Source organism: Haliotis rubra, unplaced genomic scaffold, assembly GCF_003918875.1.
Source record: "Haliotis rubra isolate DU_JTF1 unplaced genomic scaffold, ASM391887v1 Scf183, whole genome shotgun sequence".
NCBI lineage: Eukaryota > Metazoa > Mollusca > Gastropoda > Lepetellida > Haliotidae > Haliotis > Haliotis rubra.
Window position 1 is genome coordinate 1,109,711 of NW_025765814.1, and position 22,477 is coordinate 1,132,187.

General features: G+C 38.3%; 2 protein-coding genes across 2 annotated transcripts; one reads left to right on the forward strand and one right to left on the reverse strand.

Annotated features, from left to right (window-relative positions):
- Positions 1–3,952: 3,952 nt before the first annotated feature.
- Positions 3,953–9,527, reverse strand: LOC124273704 (uncharacterized protein C2orf73-like). Its single transcript, XM_046708984.1, is given in 5 exon segments — positions 3,953–7,116; positions 7,715–7,830; positions 8,187–8,424; positions 8,426–8,627; positions 9,370–9,527. Coding segments are annotated over 5 exon segments (1,029 nt in total). The 5' UTR covers positions 9,426–9,527; the 3' UTR covers positions 3,953–6,699.
- Positions 9,528–9,536: 9 nt separating this feature from the next.
- Positions 9,537–21,410, forward strand: LOC124273703 (spermatogenesis-associated protein 17-like). Its single transcript, XM_046708983.1, has 10 exons — positions 9,537–9,641; positions 12,055–12,144; positions 12,627–12,708; positions 13,038–13,088; positions 13,875–13,978; positions 14,291–14,446; positions 18,756–18,906; positions 19,161–19,309; positions 19,631–19,760; positions 20,623–21,410. Exons 1-10 carry the CDS (start codon positions 9,574–9,576, stop codon positions 20,695–20,697), a joined length of 1,056 nt encoding a protein of 351 aa, XP_046564939.1. The 5' UTR covers positions 9,537–9,573; the 3' UTR covers positions 20,698–21,410.
- Positions 21,411–22,477: the final 1,067 nt, after the last annotated feature.

Here is a 22,477-nt window from a genome sequence, read left to right on the forward strand (position 1 = left end):
GTTCTCGGTGCCCTTATGGCACGCCTAAGACATAACACACCTTTAGTCACTTAATAACCAAACAAAACACTTATGCAAATGACAACCAAGTAAAAACATTTATTGACTTTATCGCCCAGGAAATCACTGGAATTATGATGGTTCATGTAAAGAAATCTGGTTGTTTTGTCATTTAGAGTGTTGGGAGTACTGATAGTTCAGTTATTGAAGAGGAAATTGTGTATGTTAGATATATTGAAAAAAGTGAACCTCTCACACAATTCTTAGCTATTAAAGGTGCTGGAAAAGCAGAACAAATGAAACATAAGAAAGCCATCTTAAACAGAAGACATATCAGTAATAACAAAAAACTGGTTACATTTGTTGTTTTCTGACAATAAATTTCAAAAGATCATCATCTTTGCTACAGTCATTTATTTTAAACACGTGTGCACACTTGATTTCTGAAAGGCACACCTAAAATATTTACCTGGTGCCCTAAGGCACACTTAGAAAAAAAAGTACTGTCAAATCCCGATGAGTCGAATCTCTGTGGACCAAGTAATAAATTCGACTTATCGATGTATTCGAGACATAGGTATGTCTATGAGGGTAGAAAAAAATATGATCCAGTCCTAATTCCTCCGCCTAAGCATGTGTTTATCTAATGATTTCCCTATCACTAATAGGGGCACCTTATCAGTTCAATCTGATTAGCACAGACAGTGATTTCCGTAAAATCACTAATCTGCCTTTTGAACTCACCCGTCAAAGGCGGAAAGGTGTGAGCTGCGCTGGTTTGTTAATTGGATCAGTTTGCTACACCAATCAACTTCTCATTGACTGACTTCGGCTTATGTATACAAGATTGCTGTTGTTTGAATCTCATGGGACCAAATTTACTTCTCGAGTCATCGTGTGTTTATTTATGAGACGAATTCGTGTAACCGGAAATCAAATGATGACAACTATAACAGGGAATGGTCGGGACCGACAGGTACTTCGAGTTATGCATAATATTCGAGACACCGGCATTCGACTCATCGGGATTTGACTGTATTTCTATCCCTGCCTGTGTTTGTGTGATAGTGGTATATGACTGAAACCAGCATCGGAATTTCCTCTAACATCAAAATTCACTTACCTGCTGTTGCATTTCTGACCTGGGGTCATCTGTAACCCATGCTTGTCATAAGAGACGACTAACGGGATCGGGTGGCCAACCTTGCTGACTTGGTTGACACATGTCATTGTATCCCAATTGCGAAGATCGATGCCCATGCTGTTGATCACTTAATTGCCTGGTCCAGACTTGATTATTTTACAGACTACTGCCATATAGCTGGAATATTTCTGAGTGCAGTGTAAAACTAAGCTCACTCACGGTTGCCGACCGCCTCCGTGGTGTAGTGGTTAGAGCGTCCGCCCGGAGTGCGGAAGGTCGCGGGGTTCGAACCCCGACCGCGTCATACCAAATGACGTTAAAATATGGTACTTGTTGGTCCCTGCCTGGCGCTCGGCATTAATGTGTACAACAAGGACTGGTCGGCTCGGAGTCAGTATAATGTGTCTGAGAGGGGTATTCATGCTTCACTGCGGCATGGTATCTCTGTGGGCTAGCACTATAAAACCAGCTTGTGTCTGGGCTAGTACAAGCAGCCGCACATACACATACACACGCATGCACGTCATCATATGAGCGAAATATTCTCCAGCACGACGTTAAACCCAATTCCATCACCACCACTCACGGTTGCCTTTTTTGTGAAGTGAAATGATCATGTTATTTTGTGTCTTTTATGCTGGTTTGTTGATTTGAGAGAAAACATGGCAATTACACATACAAACAAATATTGGGGAACAGGCAACAAGTCATCTTATTGTACACCAGTTTTGGTCAATTACCATGGTAACAGGATAGCACTTTTTATTCCACAAATGGCATTTGCATTGCCATGTCAAGAGGCCAGGGGGGGTGGTGGGGTAGCCTAATGGTTAAAGCGTTGGCTCGTCAAGCCGAAGACTCGGGTTCGAATCCCCACATGGGCACAATGTTTGAAGCCCATTTCTGGTGTCCCCCGTTGTGATGTTGCTGGAATATTGCTAAAAGCGGCGTAAAACCAAAACTCAGTCAGTCAGTCAGAGGCCAGGGTGACAATGGCTTAAGGACATGAGATAAGGACACAAGGGGTTAAAGTGTTTGTTCTCTATGAGAAGAACCAGGTCCAGTTCCCCTAAGGGTACAATGTGTAAAGCCCATTTCTGAGGTCCCTGGATACCCGTTAAGGTCTGGGTTAGAATTGAACTTCAGTAACCCATGCTTGTCGCAAGAGGCGACTAACGGGATCGGGTAGTCAGGCTTGCTGACTTGGTTGACACATGTCATCGGTCCCAATTGCGCAGAACGATGATCACTGGATTGTCTGGTCCAGACTCGATTATTTATAGACCGCCGCCATATAGCTGGAATACTGCTGAGTGTGGCGTAAAACTAAACTCACTCACTCACTGTGGTCCCTGGCCATGGTTTTGATGGAATATTGTTAAAAGCTGTTTAAACCCATTCTCACTCACCCTATAGTCTGTCTCGGTCCCTGAACCACATTATTTTCCCTACTGCATAGCCCACCCTGCAATGCTAAGCCCTAAATAAAGCAAGAATTTCCAATCTTACTGGGGCTCCTTACTTGTTTATTGTGTGTACATTCCACAGTTAAGGAATAAATGCATAGATTTGTATAAAACACAATTGTCTTGTGAAGAAAACAGGAGTCATCTGATGAATGATTTATTTGACAGACTTCATAAATGTTGGTATTATCAAAACAAGCAATCATCACTGGGACAGGCAGATAAACTCAAGGAAATAAATTAACTGCTTAAATTTCTATAACAATGCATATATTTTAAAAAAAGTTTAAACAATTGTACTGTAATTTGGGAAGTGCTTGAGCTTGGTGTGTACATTGATAACATACATAATACTTTAAGATGCCCTGTGACCATGGTAACAAATGCTCTCAAAAAGTACTGGGTACCACTGTACGAAGTTAAGGTATCTGAGTTACAGTCACCTTAGTCTTAGTCACCTTAGTGCTAAGATCGCTATGTACAACAGCACCCTGATCACAAAATTCTGTCCCCTAATACTGCGCATTTTTACCAAAACGTTTGTTTACAACAAGTACAAACAATCAACAACTGACAAACATACTACTCAATAGAAAATGATTGGTTAATTGGAGTCACATAAAAAAGCTTGGTGTTCTTTCATTTTTTTGGTAGTATATGTCGATCTTCCTTTCACAGTAATGACAGATACTTTTCAGTTAAATTGTGTGACCAAACATTCATTAAAAATTTGTGATTTATTTTTTCATGGAATTGTTGAATATTATTATAATATTCAGATTTCAGAATATGTGAACAAAATTGGAAAGAATTCACCATACTAAAGTCGCAAGACAACAAGATTGACATTTTATAAAGGGCTCAAGGTTTTCTCATGGTATTTTTTACAAGGTCAAATTCCACATTCTATAACCAGTAGTGTTGGGAATTGGTTGAAATCTCACAATTGATGATTGCTTCATTACCAACGAACAATCATCGAAAAAAATTGGTTAGCGTCATTTTTCCTATCCAGGTTGTTATTGCAGAAAAGTATAATATGATGCAACTTGCTACTTTAAAGTGATGACTAATATATCATGAACATAAACTTCCTGGAGTCTTAGAGAAATATTCAGTCATGACTTTTCAGTTAGTGAAGTGACTTTTCTAAGAATTAAACATGTTTTCAGGACCTGACAACTTCTAAGATATGTTCCATCGTCAAGTATTTCAAACACTAAAACAGTAGTTCCAAAATTGTTTATGTTCGATTATGAGAAAATGTGATCGATTGCTTGGTCGTTGGGTCACTGCGACCAATCTTCGATTATTTCAATTAATCGGAACACCACTAATAACCAGTATCTTGGATAAAGACAGTATGCATGTCGAAAAATCAACCATGAAGCTACAGTGAATCTTAGGTTCACAATAAAATAACTTAATACCCTATTTACTTATGTATAGTGCACTCGTAAAAATGTGAGCACAACACTCGAGGAAGTATGGTAGGAACAGATACCTTAACAATAACAGACAACCAACATGTCAAACAGACAACAATCAGCACTAGTACTGTTACCCAGGATGTTGCAGGGATGGACTTCATTAATGTCGGATATCGTATAACATTCAGACATAATACACAATCAGTAAATTGAAAAATATGACTTCACACACCTATACCCTTGCAGAGATGCCAACCCTTACACTTTAGGCGTAATTATTACGATTTTGACCAGTAAATTACGCCATTACACTTAATGGGCGAACATTACACTTTTCTACTCGTTTTATGAAAATCAATAAAGTGGGTAAAATTTCACAGGGAAGTGTTTTGTAACGCACAGGTGCGGGGGTGCAGAAATGGCCTTGCATCGATAGGAATTGGTTACTCTTAGCAATGCACTCATTCCAAGGAACTTGCAAGGAATTAAAGTATTTTGAGTCACATGACCAACAATTTTCAATGTATGGAGCCTCATAATGATTGGTCACATGTGTTTCTGTCTAGAATCTTCCTTTCGTGAAAACGTTTACCATGTTGAAGCGATCGGCAAACAAATATTACACTTTTTAGGTCAAAATTACACTTTTTGACCTCTAGTATTACACTTAGGCCCAAAATAGGGTTGGCATCTCTGCCCTTACATGACAACATGGCTCAGATGAGATTTTATTTTAAAGCTCTGGACACAAGCAAATTAACACATTTTAGTAAAACGTAAAAACCTTATCTATGAGGTAATTATGATATGGTCAGTGCAGTGTGAAGAACAGTTTTGTGTGGCATGTTTTGATAAATATATCTATTAGATGTAAATATTTTACAAATAGACATGAATCTTATCTGATAGAAAATATGAATATTACTTTGTTTAATAAATATCTACAGAACTGTCATCCTGAGACAGATGTCTATACTAATCTGTAATGTAAATATACTATTATACACACACACTCGTATAAAACAATTGATAACAAAACCATCAGATGATACCATTTAACTGATAAAAGTACTCCCAGAGTAATGTAGGGCTTGGAAAATGTTTGGTTGAACGTTATCCAACACCTAATAATCCATAAATTTTAAAATTGTAAACTCCGAATATTGCAATATATTGCAGTCATATATACATCTCTATAGTAAAAATACTACTGACATCTTTTGAAAGGGATATTGTCATCTCTCCAGGATACATCAAACTTATTTCATGGATGTTATGTACACAAGATTTACATGTTTTCGTATCCCTATTAAAAGTTAAGTAATCAATAGTATCATGTACATTGTATATTTGACCTTGTGGTTAGGATAACGAATATATACATCACAACATATCATTTTTATATTGGGTAATTTAGAGGTAAATAATATGTCTTTTTTTATTGAATAAACTTCATCTGCTTGGGCCATTACTAGTATTTTTCTATTTGCTGGATCACAGATATCCTATTAAGGCTCTCCCAATTGGAAATATAATCTAATCCAAATTTACGTTTACATTTTTCTTCTGACATGTCATAAACACATTATTTTGAGATTTCTCAGTATTTAGAAAAATCATCTTTAAAACGTATGATGCTCAATTTGACATTAACTTTCTGACAAATTGTTGAGTCAGTGTGTCATAAGTGGAATTCCTTGCATAATAAATCTGGAGCTGAGTCTCTTGTCTCTGATACATGTAGCTGAAATTACCTCCCTTTGTCTGCTAAGAAAAAATGACAAAAACATTGGAGATACCAGCCAAACATCTAAAGATGGTTGATCTTAGCATTGGTGCAAGAACTAATCAACATGACATGATATTTAGCAGTGTATGAAATAAGGCCCATCCGACCGCCCGAGACGGGCTAGATTTCTGATGGACAGCCTAAATTTACAGCTAGCCAGCCCGCTGGTCTGGTAGAAATTTTGGATAACACTTCCATACATCTGAGTAAATGCAACATATCTTGAAATCTATTCTTCAAATCGAGCGTTACATTTACACTTGACAATTACTGTTTGACGTTGAACTATCGTATCGCAAGCTCAAAGCACTAACTAACTAAGAATTGAGTTTTTTCTTTGGATTGTCTGGTCTGGTCCATTTTGACCTGGTAACATTTTGAAGTTACCAGTCCTGATGTCTGGCTGGGTTTTGGCTTATTTCATAGACTGTATTTAGCTTTTTGTAATTACTTTTATACCTTCTCCAACTTCTGATTTTAACACACACAAAAAGTCTGTGATCCAAGAAATATAAAAATAATTTCCTTAAATATGTGAAAAAAGGCACTAAAAATATACAACATCTCTTGGGCATATTGAGCAAAGGGTTCACTGTTTGATACGAGAAGGATAATAATACAGACACTTTGAGCTTTGTTGGAAGAAATCATTCTAATATAACAATGATAACAATAATACATGACAGTACTATTTCATTCCACCAGAATGAATAACTTTGGCTTTCTAAGGTCCACTTAAGTGAATACTGGTAATTTATTGAAAGATCACATGACATTGTAATGCTGTAACGGACATAACTGCAGGGATGTGCATTTTCTAGCACAGCAGTTCAGTGAAAGTACAAAAGTATGTTATATTCAGAGAGAATACTACTGCATTCCATCATGAGCGGTGGAGGTGCCTACATCTTGCACAAAATACTGCTCCTGTTCTGGCTCAGCATATTCATTCTCCATGGCAGGTACCTCATTCTGAGGAGATGTCTGAGGTGGAGGAAATGAACTTTGACCCACAGGAAGTGTCCACAGAGGAGGTGATATGGGGCCTGCAGGGGGTTGTGGGATGTTTGTGGGTGTTTCAAGACAGGCTGGTACTGGGGGAGACATTCCTGCAGGAGGATACATCATCTCGGACTGGGGCTGTGGCAAGCATGAACCAGGTGGTGGTGTTGGAGCTAAGGCTTCTTGTGCTTCTGCATCACGCTTTGCTTCAACACTTTTATGGTAGTCTATCAACAGCTGAGCTTTGTCAGGACGCATTTGATCCCATACAAATGCACCATGGCGCTGAAAAAATATTTGGATTGATTTTACTGAAGTTATGAACAATTACTATGCTAAAAACTATATACTGAGGAAAACAAATAAGGGAACACATAAATGATCAAGTGCTCCTATGTTTTTACCATGTTTCTTTGCAAGCTTTGTATTGCAATGTGGGTGAAAATTGGAGAAAAAACATCCCTCAGTATATGATTTAGAGGGATTATAGTAATATGATAATTTATATGATTTATGATTTGATCATGATCAAACTGATCATGTTAAAACAATATTCTTTTCTCTAAGTTTCTGTTGCAGCAAAAAATCCACTCCTGGATGTAAGAATCTTATTTGTTTAATGCTGGGGCGATGCTTAAAACAAATTTGACTAAACAAAAAGGAAGAAGAAAATATTCTCAATACAGTAAGCAAATTTTCAACATCTATCCCTTAGCACAGTAATGATGGGTCAATATCAATTGTCAGAGAGTGAAAAGATATTTTCATTATTTCATTATTTGCAGAACAGTTTAAACAACAAGTCTGTTCTAAATAATGAAGCTTGCCACTATGTAAATTTGGAAGATGAAATATCAATGAAGGATGGCTTTGTTTTCCTTACCTTGGACCTGATCGGATAGTTTGGATCTGCCCGACTGTCATACTGATGCTCAAAGGAAATACCTTCCTTGTACAATCTCTGGTCACCAGATCGAGAGCGCAGGAAGTTCACGGGAACTAATTGTTGGAAAGTGAATGACAGTAGTTGAGAAAAAACATTTGAGATGCAAGTGATAAAATCAATGAACAATTAATCAGTAACTGACATGTCCCTTATCATTAACTTGGCAATATTTTTATGTCATAATACAGTTAGCTTAGCTGACTAGCATGTTTCTATTATAAAGTTAAAGATGCCGACTGCTGATTAAGCCCCAAGGGTTTTTTTCTTTCAAACTTTGTATTTAACAACAACTTGGGTCCCTTAAAAGTTTAATCTCAACACAGGTAAAATGACATTCATGTATATTTCATCAGTAAAAGGCCTTGCTCTGAGGTTCCAATTGTCGCTCATATTATCTTGGTAAACTAACCTGTTCCTAAAGCAGGCTCCTTATTTGGATTAGCAAGGTGTCGAGTGGAGCCAAACGAAGCTGATTCCTTTGAGAACTGAAAATCAGCTCTTTGTGTTGTGTCACGTGTGTATTCAGGTATGTTGAGAGGGTCAGAGCTTGTCCGAGATGGCCACCAGTTATGTTGGTCTGGGTAGGTGCTCCTTGTAAATACTGTGCATACAGGTTCATTCAGCAGTCTCGCATCATGTCGCAAAAAAGCCACAGCTCATAGGTTGGGGATTATGAGCCCGGAAATCTGGAGTTGTGTAGGGTAGAACTCTTGTCTCTCTGATGGTTATGTCTGGAAGTAATTTTCTGGCTGGCCTTGGATCAGACGCATAAACAGGTTTTATGACTGCATCTTGAAACTTTGGATGGACATTTTCAGCATCAAGGCTCACAACCCTAAATGAGTCGGGACTGCAATAATAACATAACACAGATGTGGGTCAGGCTTAAAACATACTTTATCTGAAACAAAAAAATGTTTTGGTCCTGCTACTTGTTGAAAAAGAAACAGGAAGGGGGCAAAACATTTGTGTGAAAAGAACTACAGTACATTGATTTAAAATGAGTGAGTTTAGTTTTACGCTGCACTCAGCAATATTCCAGCTATTTTGCAGCGGTCTATAAATAATCGAGTCTGGACCAGACAATCCAGTGATCAACAGCATGAGCATCAATCTGTGCAATTTGGAACCGATGACATGTGTCAACCAAGCCAGCGAGCCTGACCACCTGATCCCGTTCCTCGCCTCTTACGACAAGCATGGGTTACTGAAGGTTTATTCTAACCCAGGCCTTCCCGGGTACAGTGATTTAAAAAATAAATCAATTACAATAACAGAAAATTATCCGTTCTGATCAAAACATTTCAGTCTGAACTGTAGGTCATGTAAACATATCTATATTTAGGCCTTAGTGCTCCGCTAACCACATTCTACTTATTGGTTTTGTGAACATTTGTTTTGTAAACAACTGTTCCTACGCTCGCTCTACCAATGGCAATGTGCATATATTGATTTATACCTGTCATTATTCATTAATGATCGATTGGTGGAAAACACCTGCATGAATGAGTGAACTTCACTGAGATTATGAACACGGCTTTTGCATTGATTTAATATAATGTAAGCAGTCGTAAATTAAACTTAACACCTACTTGTACTTTTCGGGAACTCTCTTCTTTCGCGCTATTGGTGGCATATAAGTTGCCATCGTGTTATGTTTGTTTCGATGGTGTTATCATTTACAAAAAGGTGCCATACACTTTTTTCATTAGGCGGAAGCCGCCATATTGTTGTCATGTCGTCGCCCCTAGAAACGGAAGCGGAAGTGACAGCCATACTTGACAACAATAAACAAAATGGCTGCGATGGTGAGGTTGATGCGACAAATTGATGGTGTTATAGAAGAATGCTATAACCGAAAAAAGTAAGTTTAATATCAATTTTGTGCGTGAAATTTGTATATTGTGAGTTATCAACACCAGTAGGAATTTCATTATTTTCGATTTTTGTCAGGGAAGGAGGAAACAGTGATTGTTGTTGTTTCTATCTGGGCTGTATTACTGTTTTACTGTATGTAACAACATATGCTTAAATATTAGCTACATAAAGACAAAACAGTGCAGTTCGTTCAGGCTATCAAACTGTTTCACGGGAGCCTTGCTTACTTATTTTGTGCTGTTGGTACATTCATGTTTATAGTATAATTATCTGGGAACCTTCATTGACTCTAAACTGAACTGGAACTCTAACACTGAAGCCCTATACAAATAGTGTCAACAACGTCTTCATTTCATGCCTAAACTGAGATATTTTAATGTTAACCCATCTGTGATGTCATCTTTTTATGTAGCATTTATTCAGAGTATTTTAACATTTTCCTTCAATTGTTGGTACGGGTCTCTCTCAGTTCATCTCAAATCTAAAATAGACAAAATTGTTAACACTGCAAGTAAAATCGCTGGAGTCAGATTTGAATGTTTATCATCAATATATGAGGGGCAAATCGTGAATCAAGCTGTCAAAATTATATCTGACCATACTCACTACTTAAATTCGGAATACAACCTCCTCCCTTCAGGCCGCTGCTACAAAGTTCCAATTGTGAAAACTAAGAGAGCCCATACATCCTTTATTCCAAGTACCATATCTCTCTTAAACAAATGTGAAGATACCTAAATCAAAGAATTTATGTAAATATGTTTTGTATCTCTCTAATGTGTCAGTAGCTCTGCTGATGTAACACAAATTCCTGAAAAGGCATTAAAGTATTATTCTATTCTATTTGTGCACTTTGCCTCTCCCTGTCCAACATAATATCGATATATATACTCATATTATGGGTTTTAGGACACTTTGGTTGTTATCTTTCTATGAACGACGATTATATGATCCAACACCACACATTATGGCCTGAGCAAAAGTGCTGTCCGAAAGCCTATGATTCGATGATGATAAAATGGGATAACACACAAATAGATTAAACAAAATAATTATCATGGTTATACCTACTTCACACCTTATGTGTTTCACATGCTTGAGAGGTGATGTTTAGCCAGTGTTAACCATCTAAATTTGTCCTATGGTAGGAAATAACATAGATGAGGAATATAACTCTATGTTACACAATGCTGGATAGATTTTGAATGTGTATATTTATGTACTGTACTCATTTTTGGACAGAAGTTCTTTCCAGAATGTTTACAAAATGTACACCAAGTGAAAGTAGGAATTTGCAGCTCTGGTTCATTTGAATATGCTATAATAGTAGTGCAAGTATGAGAATGAGCAATTTTTAGGAGCCTTAAAGTTAATAAACAACACAATGGCGCTTTTTGTCTTGGTGAGAGATTAGTGTCCTTGGTTACAAAAGTTAGTAAACAAAAGAGCGTTAAAATATGCATTAATGGGTACATCAAGGACTTATGTCTTAATGACGGTGAGAGCTTCACTTGGCAGTGTCCATAAAACCAGCTTAAGCTGCACGGAATTTAAATGTTACATGATGACTATGAATTGTTTATTCACATTCTGGAAGTGCATGTGAATCAGTTATCAAAGGCATATCAGTTCTATGTGTAGATTTTTGTCAGGTAGACAGAAATCTACGATCATGTGTTTTCGAATCCATGTTTGCTCTGATAGTGTTTCTTGGATAGAGGCTGCCAGTGCCATACCCATTCCTATGGTGTACAAAAATGCGAAAGATGTCTAAGTTCTGCCCAAAGTGACATTAAACCACCACCAAACTCCCCCCCTAAATATGTTCATACTTTATGGTTGAATGTCCTCCCTAGACTATTTGTTTGCATTATGTGCGAGTGAACCACTTACAATTGACTTCCCCACTTTCTGTTATGCTCTGATGGTGAGCATCCCCCATCCCGATTCACCTGAATTACAAATTACAGGCATGTATTGTCCTTTGCATGTTCATATACTTCACTGACGAACAGTGACTGAGTTTAGCTTTACGCCACACTCAGCAATATTCCAGCTATATGGCTGTGGTCTGTAAATAATCGAGTCTGGACCAGACAATCCTGTGATCAACAGCACGTGCATCGATCTATGCAATTGGGGTACGATGACATGTGTCAGCGAGTCTGACCACCTGACACCTGTTGCCTCTTGCAACAACTGATGAGAAGAACTATGCTGCAACTGCTCATGACTGACTGAGTTTGGTTTTCACGCTTTTATTCCAGCAACATCATTCCACCAGAAATGCAACATCACATTGTACCCATGTGGGGATTCAACCACTCTTGAGGCTACCTTTAACCACTAGGCTACCCCAAAACTGCTCATGGATATTAATTAGTTACTTCCTTTTACAGTGAGGCTGAAGAGAACAGAGAAGCGGAATATGTGGCAGCTGTTAAAGTTCAAGCTTGGTTTAGAGGAACACGATCACGGAGCTATCTAAGGTACCTTCTGTCAACCATGAGACATGAACATTTTCTTTAGAATCATTTGGGTCATCAATGGTGAATTCTTTTGCACCATTTTTTTAAATTTCTTTTTACAGATTACAAACTAAAGTACAAACTATAATATCTTTAATGGTATGTGTTAAAATTAGCACTTAGTTATCAAACGTAATGGTTTTGAGAGTACTTTTATCATGTTTATGGGTCAAGCTTAAGAAATATAAACATATTTCAGTTATTGGTTGCTTTAGTTTGGTTTAACTGAAAAGGAAATAGCCTGTGAACAGAATTGTGAAGTTTAACTGAAATTCAGTGCAAGTGTCAACTGCAGTCTTGTCAATTTAGATTATGAAACAATCAAAGAAGTGACATTTCAATCAAATAGCAATGGATATTTGTGTGAAGCAAATAATAGATATGTTATGAATAATGTAATATGTTCCTTCACATTTGCCTAATGTTTCTTTTATAAATTGTAGTTTCCTCAACAAATGTGCCACAGCTGTACAAAAATCATGGAGGGGCTACCTTGGACGTCAGTACTACCGGCTGCTTGTCAAGGTGATTATGCTTTGTTTGTTCATCTTCCTTAATGTCTCGGTGTGGTAGTCTAGTGGTTAAAGCATCCGCTCAGCACGCCGAAGACCCGGTTCGATTCCTCACATGGGTACATTGTGTGAAGCCCATTTCTGGTGTCTCCCGCCATGATATTGCTGGAATATTGCTAAGACCATACTCACTCACTCCTTAATGTCTCATAAAGCTTTTCCACAATAGTCAATTATTTCAAACACTTTCAAGATTGTATTTTAATAAAGTTACGCTTTGACGAATCTTTTAAAATGCTATGACAAACAAAGATTCAATTGCATTACGTTTTGTGTTCTCAGAACAGTGTGTTCATCATGAAGCTGAATCAGTACAATGCGATGGCCACCAAGGTAATTACTCTATACATTGTTTCTTTTTCATAAAAACTGCTTAGTGACTGTTCATAATTTTGAGTTTTAAAATACAACATCACAACTGTTTCTTCTATTGAAATTATTCTCTTTGAAAAAATAGTCTATTACAATGTACTCATGGTGTTCCATGAGTACGCTAAATCATGGACAGTCTGCAAATTAGATTACCTATCTGGAACCTGAGTCTAATACCACCATGTTGGGACTAGTAAGTTTAAATGATATAACAACTAAAATTGACTGAAAATGATGCTCAAAAGGCAAATGAATTTTGAAATGGTCTGTATATGTAGCAGGGCCTGGAGTCATCCCACAGATGACATCCTTACCTTGTCAGCTTGCTGATTGGGTTAACCTCTTTGGTCATATGGACAAGGCGTCTGACTTAGCACCAGAAGGTCCGTGGTTCGAATCCCAGCACGGGACTTGGAAATTTTATGGCCGCTACATTGGCGCCAAATGGCTGAGCATGTTCATATGAAATTTGAGCAAAATAGGGTCAGTACCCTGCTATGTGGTCCGGGACGTGCCTTCTGTTGACGGGGGAGTATGTAGCAGGGCGTAGAGTCATCCCACAGATGACATCCTTACCTTGTCAGCTTGCTGATGGGGTTAACCTCTTTGGTCATATGGACAAGGCGTCCGACTTAGCACCAGAAGGTCCGTGGTTCGAATCCCAGCACGGGACTCGGAAATTTTATGGCCGCTACATATATATAGTGTAACTGTAATATGTTTTTTGTGTTGGTACCATGGTTACAGATTCAGAAGGTGTGGCGAGGATACTATGTCAGGAAATACATCTTTAACTACTACAGCCGTAAACGGTACCTTGAGGCATTGCAAGTGAAGAATGAGATTTTCAGGTAGGTCTCACTGCTTGATATGACATTGTATTATATAAGGGGTTATGCTGGGATCATGTTTCTAAAATACATGTTAAGCAAAGGAGCTACACAAAATGTACATAAAATACAGAATAAAAGAATCATTTTGACCAACAGGACAAAGTCACTTTTACTCTGGAAAATCAAATATTCATTCAGTACGTCACTAATGTTGAACAATAGCTGACAACAAGCTGATATAAAAATATGTGTCTGTTGATGAGTGCAAGTCTTGTACAACATTCTTTTGTATTATATGTTATTAGAATCATGATTTTCTTCCCCTAACAGAACGGAACTGGCTGATTTCACTGAACGACAGGCTCAGATCAGACGGAAAATTGAAGAACAAGAACAACACAGACAACAAGCCCAGGCTGCCAGGAAGAATCATTATCTTTTGAGTACCGAGGTGATCCCTGGAATCTACAATTCCCCTTTCGAGCCGTGAGTTATCTTCTTTCTTACTTACTGTTTTTCTGTGAATCATATATCTGATGTAACTTACTGCCCAACTGAGAATTGTGTCCATTATTACTTACTGCTCATCAGGGTGTCATATCCTTTAGTACTGCCCATCAGGGTGTCATATCCTTTATTACTTACTGCCCATCAGGGTGCCATATCCTTTATTACTTAGTGTCCATCAGGGTGCCATATCCTTTATTACTTAGTGCCCATCAGTGTGCCATATCCTTTATTACTTAGTGCTCATCAGGGTGCCATATCCTTTATTACTTACTGCCCATCAGTGTGCCATATCCTTTATTACTTAGTGTCCATCAGGGTGTCATATCCTTTATTACTTAATGCCCATCAGGGTGTCATATCCTTTATTACTTACTGCCCATCAGGGTGTCATATCTTTTATTACTTAGTGCCCATCAGGGTGCCATATCCTTTATTACTTACTGCTCATCAGTGTGTCATATCCTTTATTACTTAGTGCCCATCAGGGTGTCATATCCTTTATTACTTACTGCCCATCAGGGTGTCATATCCTTTATTACTTACTGCCCATCAGGGTGTCATATCCTTTATTACTTACTGCCCATCAGGGTGTCATATCCTTTATTACTTACTGCCCATCAGGGTGTCATATCCTTTATTACTTAGTGCCCATCAGGGTGTCATATCCTTTATTACTTACTGCCCATCAGGGTGTCATATCCTTTATTACTTACTGCCCATCAGGGTGTCATATCCTTTATTACTTACTGTCCATCAGGGTGTCATATCCTTTATTACTTACTGCCCATCAGGGTGTGTCATATCCTTTATTACTTAGAGACCATCAGGGTGTCATATCCTTTATTACTTAGTGCCCATCAGGGTGTCATATCTTTATTACTTAGTGCCCATCAGGTCCATCATGTGTCATATCTTTTATTACTTACTGCCCATCAGTGTGCCATATCCTTTATTACTTACTGCCCATCAGGGTGTCATATCCTTTATTACTTACTGCCCATCAGGGTGTCATATCCTTTATTACTTACTGCCCATCAGGGTGCATATCTTTTATTACTTAGTGACCATCAGGGTGTCATATCTTTTATTACTTACTGCCCATCAGGGTGTCATATCCTTTATTACTTAGTGCCCATCAGGGTGTCATATCCTTTATTACTTAGTGCCCATCAGGGTGTCATATCCTTTATTACTTACTGCCCATCAGGGTGTCATATCCTTTATTACTTAGCCCATCAGGGTGTCATATCCTTTATTACTTACTGCCCATCAGGGTGCCATATCCTTTATCATATCAGGGTGTCCTTTATTACTTAGTGCCCATCAGGGTGTCATATCCTTTTATTACTTACTGCCCATCAGGGTGCTATCATCCTTTTTATTACTTACTGCCCATCAGGGTGTCATATCCTTTATTACTTACTGCCCATCAAGGTGTCATATCCTTTATTACTTATCAGGGTGTCATATCTTTTATTACTTACTGCCCATCAGGGTGTCATATCCTTTATTACTTAGGGTGCCCATCAGGGCCCATCAGGAGTCATATCCTTTATTACTTACTGCCCATCAGGGTGTCATATCCTTTATTACTTACTGCCCATCAGGGTGTCATATCCTTTATTACTTACTGCCCATCAGGGTGTCATATCCTTTATTACTTACTGCCCATCAGGGTGTCATATCCTTTATTACTTACTGCCCATCAGGGTGTCATATCCTTTATTACTTACTGCCCATCAGGGTGTCATATCCTTTATTACTTACTGCCCATCAGGGTGTCATATCCTTTATTACTTACTGCCCATCAGGGTGTCATATCCTTTATTACTTACTGCCCATCAGGGAAAAGGGTGTCATATCCTTTATTACTTACTGCCCATCAGGGTGTCATATCCTTTATTACTTACTGCCCATCAGGGTGTCATATCCTTTATTACTTAGTGCCTACTGCCCATCATCAGGGTGTCATATCCTTTATTACTTACTGCCCATCAGGGTGTCATATCCTTTATTACTTAGTGTCCATCAGGGTGTCATATCCTTTATTACCTCATGCCCATCAGGGTGTCATATCCTTTATTACTTACTGCCCATCAGGGAGTCATATCCTTTATTACTTAGAGACCATTGGGGTGTCATATCTTTTATTACTTACTGCCCATCAGGGTGTCATATCTTTATTACTTACTTACTGCCCATCAGGGTGTCATATCCTTTATTACTTACTGCCCATCAGGGTGTCATATCCTTTATTACTTACTGCCCATCAGGGTGTCATATCCTTTATTACTTACTGCCCATCAGGGTGTGTCATATCCTTTATTACTTATTACTGCCCATCAGGGTGTCATATCCTTTATTACTTACTGCCCATCAGGGTGTCATATCCTTTATTACTTACTGCCCATCAGGGTGTCATATCCTTTATTACTTACTGCCCATCAGGTTGTGTCATATCCTTTATTACTTACTGCCCATCAGGGTGTCATATCAGGGTGTCTTTCCTTTATTACTTACTGCCCATCAGGGTGTCATATCTGCCCATTATTACTTACTTACTGCCCATCAGGGTGTCATATCCTTTATTACTTACACGCCCATCAGCCCATCAGGGTGTCATATCCTTTTTATTTACTTACTGCCCATCAGGGTGTCATATCTTTTATTACTTACTGCCCATCAGGGTGTCATATCCTTTATTATTACTTCAGGGCCCATCAGGGGTCATATATCCTTTATTACTTACTGCCCATCAGGGTGTCATATCCTTTATTACTTACTGCCCATCAGGGTGTCATATCCTTTATTACTTACTGCCCATCAGGGTGTCATATCCTTTATTACTTACTGCCCATCAGGGTGTCATATCCTTTATTACTTACTGCCCATCAGGGTGTCATATCCTTTATTACTTACTGCCCATCAGGGTGTCATATCCTTTATTACTTACTGCCCATCAGGGTGTCATATCCTTTATTACTTACTGCCCATCAGGGTGTCATATCCTTTATTACTTACTGCCCATCAGGGTGTCATATCCTTTATTACTTACTGCCCATCAGGGTGTCATATCCTTTATTACTTACTGCCCATCAGGGTGTATCATATCCTTTATTACTTACTGCCCATCAGGGAGTCATATCCTTTATTACTTACTGCCCATCAGGGTGTCATATCCTTTATTACTTACTGCCCATCAGGGTGTCATATCCTTTATTACTTACTGCCCATCAGGGTGTCATATCCTTTATTACTTACTGCCCATCAGGGTGTCATATCCTTTATTACTTACTGCCCATCAGGGTGTCATATCCTTTATTACTTACTGCCCATCAGGGTGTCATATCCTTTATTACTTACTGCCCATCAGGGTGTCATATCCTTTATTACTTACTGCCCATCAGGGTGTCATATCCTTTATTACTTACTGCCCATCAGTGCTATATCCTTTATTACTTACTGCCCATCTCAGGGAATCATCCTTTCATTATCCTTTATTACTTACTGCCCATCAGGGTGTCATATCCTTTATTACTTACTGCCCATCAGGGTGTCATATCCTTCATGGAGTCATATCCTTTATTACTTACTGCCCATCAGGGTGTCATATCCTTTATTACTTACTGCCCATCAGGGTGTCATATCTTTTATTACTTACTGCCCATCAGGGTGTCATATCCTTTATTACTTACTGCCCATCAGGAATCATATCCTTTATTACTCATCATATCCTTTATTACTTACTGCCCATCAGGGTGTCATATCCTTTATTACTTACTGCCCATCAGGGTCATATCCTTTATTATCCTTCATATCCTTTATTACTTACTGCCCATCAGGGTGTCAGAGTGTCATATCCTTTATCATATCCTTTATTACTTACTGCCCATCAGGGAGTCATATCCTTTATTACTTACTGCCCACAGTGCTGTATATCCTTATTACTTACTGCCCATTTATCAGGGTGTCATATCCTTATTACTTACTGCCCATCAGGGAATCATATCCTTTACTACTTACTGTCCATGAGGGTGTCATATCTTTTATAACTGCCCATCAGGGAGTCATATCCTTTATTACTGCAATTAGGGAATCATATCCTTTATTACTGCAATTAGGGAATCATATCCTTTATTACTGCCCATTAGGGAATCATATCCTTTATTACTGCCTATCAGGGTGTCATATCCTCGGTGAATGCTTTGTAGATTGGGCCCCAACCTTTTCAGTGTATGTTTTTGTTGTTTTACATTTCTTAACTTCATCTGATACCATGATTCAGGTATCCATCTGAGCAGGAACTCATACTACGTAGTATCAAACCTCTTGTCCACAAGAAGAAGAAAGAAAAGGGACACCTGTTTGATCCAGCATGGGCCAGTTATAACCTGCCGCGACCAGATACACTTCCTCCATTACACCAGAAACCTCAAGTAAGTTGCATGGAAGCTGAATGTTTTTGAAAGAGGTTGATGCTAAATATGTTTATAATGAGGCAAAATATATTCACAATAGGTTTTCATCCTCACTGATTGTTATAGAGAGAATGTAATGTTGAAAAAGTATTACTGTGAAGCAAATTTTTGATAGTCCTTCATTCATTGTTTATTGCTAATTGAGTTCTATCCTGAGTGGTGGTATTCTTACAAGGAATTGATTTTATGTGCCACCATGTTCGTTGTTTAAGGGTCCATTCCGTGATCCTGAGGATGTACAGAAACAGCGATACAAGCCGTTCCAGCCCTCACTGAGAGTGGCCACCTCCTTCTACTCGCTGGAGGATGCTCGCAAACAGATGAAGGGCGAGGAGTGGGTCACCCGTTTGAACGATGATGTGTGAGTGGGCTCTTCTCGATGATAAATATTCAGACTGTTCTTCATACAATTCTGAGTCATCTTTTCGACTGTAAAACATCAATGTCACACTTTTCACATGAACATTTTTGTTGAAATGTTCTTCACATATCTTATTTCAATTTTACTAACTTTTTTGAATTTTAAGAATCTGAATATTGAACTGTTAAGCATTATATGAGTTGCATCTGTTGATCAAAGAATCATCTTATTTGGTATTTGGCTGTTAAGATTATCAAAACTGAAATGTTAGCCATTAACCTGTTGTAAATATACTGGCTCATACTGTATTCTTTGTATTAGGTTCGTACCCTTTTCAAGACGACACACATCTTATAAACCACTGTTACACACCACCTCCAAGTTCGGCCACCTGCCGTATGGCACCAAGTTCTTCAGGGAGGAGTTCTTGGACAAACATGTCTCTAATCAGGTAAGGATCATGATTTCTCCTCTGTGGGTGGGAAACCAACAGAAGCTGACTGCCAAAGATAACTTCCTTGAAGTATCCATGCAAATCCCACTCCAAATTAAACTCCTCGGCTAAATACCCCAAAGCTTATCAAAAGCTGTTTTAAGCAAATACTATACATGAGTCACATCACTGGTTCGTCATCAGTTTGTTTGTTTATTTGCATATTAAGCAAATACAGGATCCAGAACTGATTTCAACAGGAGATATTATTTCAGTGAAATTTCATCATATTGCTTTTGCAGGCCAATGTGATGGCATCAAATATTCTCTCAGACACTGAAGCTCATTAGCTGTATTTTTTCACTTGAGACACTTGTTATTACTGTTTAATAACTGAAAAGGTTGAATGAATGATTTGAGAAGATAAAAATGCCTTTTGATATCAAACATGTCACAATTGTTGTTGAAAGTTCTGACTCTGCAATCCTTGAAGTTTTAAGCTGGACCCATGTTAATATTGTGTTTAATATCAAAAGCCAAGTTGGTGATGTTCTCAACAATCTTTCCAAGGAAAGCTAACTGACCATTAAGTAAATATCCACTGTGGCTAAACTAGGCTGGAATATCCAAGTTATATTTTGGCTCAACTGACAAGTCTGTGCATAGTCAAAACCATGTAATGGAATTGACAATGATTTTGTAAACAAAATGGCAACTGCCAAGCAGATTTTGATTAGTTGCAGAATGTTTTTATATCAACAGAACTGTCATAGTCAGTTAACTAACTTTTATCTGGAACATGATTCAGCATATGATTAGTTTTCCTAAGGATACTGTAGAACTGTATTTTGCTAACACTGTGACTTCCTCTCCTTTTCAGAATTTCAAGACTCTTGTACAACCGGTTCCAATCTTTGACAAGCTCAATGACACATATTCACAAGGCCAGGTATAGCACGAACACTTGTATGTGGATAAACAAACCAAATGTGATATTTACAATTATTGAAGTCATATGTAGATACAAATCAGCTTTAGAACATGAAACCAGCCTAATGCTGTTACGAAACACATGTATGTCAGCAATTGTTTAAGGCTGTTGCAGTGTCCAGATACTATGATAAAATGTTTGAATGTGTTATCCATTCATGTAATTGTATAAAGCATGTAAATACTCTCACATATGTAGACATGTCTGTAGTGAAGATACAGGTGTGAGACTGCACATAGTTTTTAGTGCATGTCTTCTTACCAGATTGAATATTTAGTCAGTATAAACTGATACCATTGTGATGTAAACGTTGTAATCAAACAGTATTAATATGTCTACAATGTTGCCTGGCATACTTTTGTTTGGTTAATTTCTTGTTTGTTTTGATATGTAAGCGTAATTCATAGACCTATCACAAATTGATTTTAATTAAGCCACCTGATTGCCCATCAAATTAGGCCTTAGTGTTTGTTGTTTGATATTCAAGTTAGAAGGTAGAATTTTATACAGATGTCACGATTTCACAAGGCTGGATTTTGTTGATTCTACTGATATCTGTGAAGCTGATAGATAAATGCTTGTGAATATTGTATATCATCAGTGACCATGTTCGAGTTGTTTTTGTTCATGATTCCGTCCACAAGCTATAAATGCAATAAACTTGGGAATGAAACTTGTGTGGTGTGGTAGATACTTGTTCAGGATCACAATCATCGGTTTCGTGAAACTTCAACCTCATCTTGTGAAACATCGGGGGAGCTGTACTGAAACTTGTTCACAACTAGAGCTAGACAAGACTAGACCACATTTACAGACATGTGACCATCATATGACACAATCGAACAATTAGTCATGTGACCATCGTATGACACAACTAGAACAATTACAGTCAGGTGACCATCATATGACACAATCAGAACAATTAGTCACGTGACCATCGTATGACACAACCAGAACAATTAGTCATATGACCATCATATGACACACCAAAGCAATTACAATCAGGTGACCATCATTTGACACAACCAGAACAATTAGTCATGTTCATTCATAGGATAGTTATATAACGCACATATCCGCGCAACTAGTGCATGCTCAAGGTGCTGGTATTTTTTCCCTTGATCATTGGATGTCAATCTCAGCGGCACATCTTATTATCAATCTCAACTCCCTGGGGAGTATACAACTCTTGCTGCCACCAGGTGCGCCGAGTTATTGTAGCTATCTCATCCTAACGAGGTACCCATTCACAGCTGGGTGGACAGATACACATAGTCACAGTACTTTGTCCAAGTTCACTGCACGTTGCTGTACCCGCTACTTGGTGTTTGCACGTATTCATGTGGCCACCATCTGGTCATATACCAACAGATTCGTGGGTTCTTTTAAGTGCACAGGGTTGTGTACTGTACACTAGGGGTTGTGACAACACTGAAAGAGTCTGCACACAAAGTTGACTCCAAGGGTTTTTTTTACACCTCACCACATGGGCCATCATATGACACACCAGAACAATTACAGGCAACCAGAAAAATTAGTCATGTTACCATCATATGACACAACTAGAACAATTACAGTCATGTGACTATCATATGACACAACCAGAACAATTACAGTCATGTGACCATCATATGACACAACCAGAACAATTACAGTCATGTGACCATCATATGACACAACCAGAACAATTGCAGTTCTGTGACCATCATATGACACAACCAGAACAATTACAGTCATGTGACAC

Coding starts and splice junctions, on each gene's coding strand:
- LOC124273703 (XM_046708983.1), top strand. CDS start 9,574: ATGGCTGCGATGGTGAGGTTGATGCGACAAATTGATGGTGTTATAGAA. Junction 12,145..12,626: donor CGATCACGGAGCTATCTAAG/GTACCTTCTGTC, acceptor TATAAATTGTAG/TTTCCTCAACAAATGTGCCA. Junction 13,089..13,874: donor ACAATGCGATGGCCACCAAG/GTAATTACTCTA, acceptor CCATGGTTACAG/ATTCAGAAGGTGTGGCGAGG.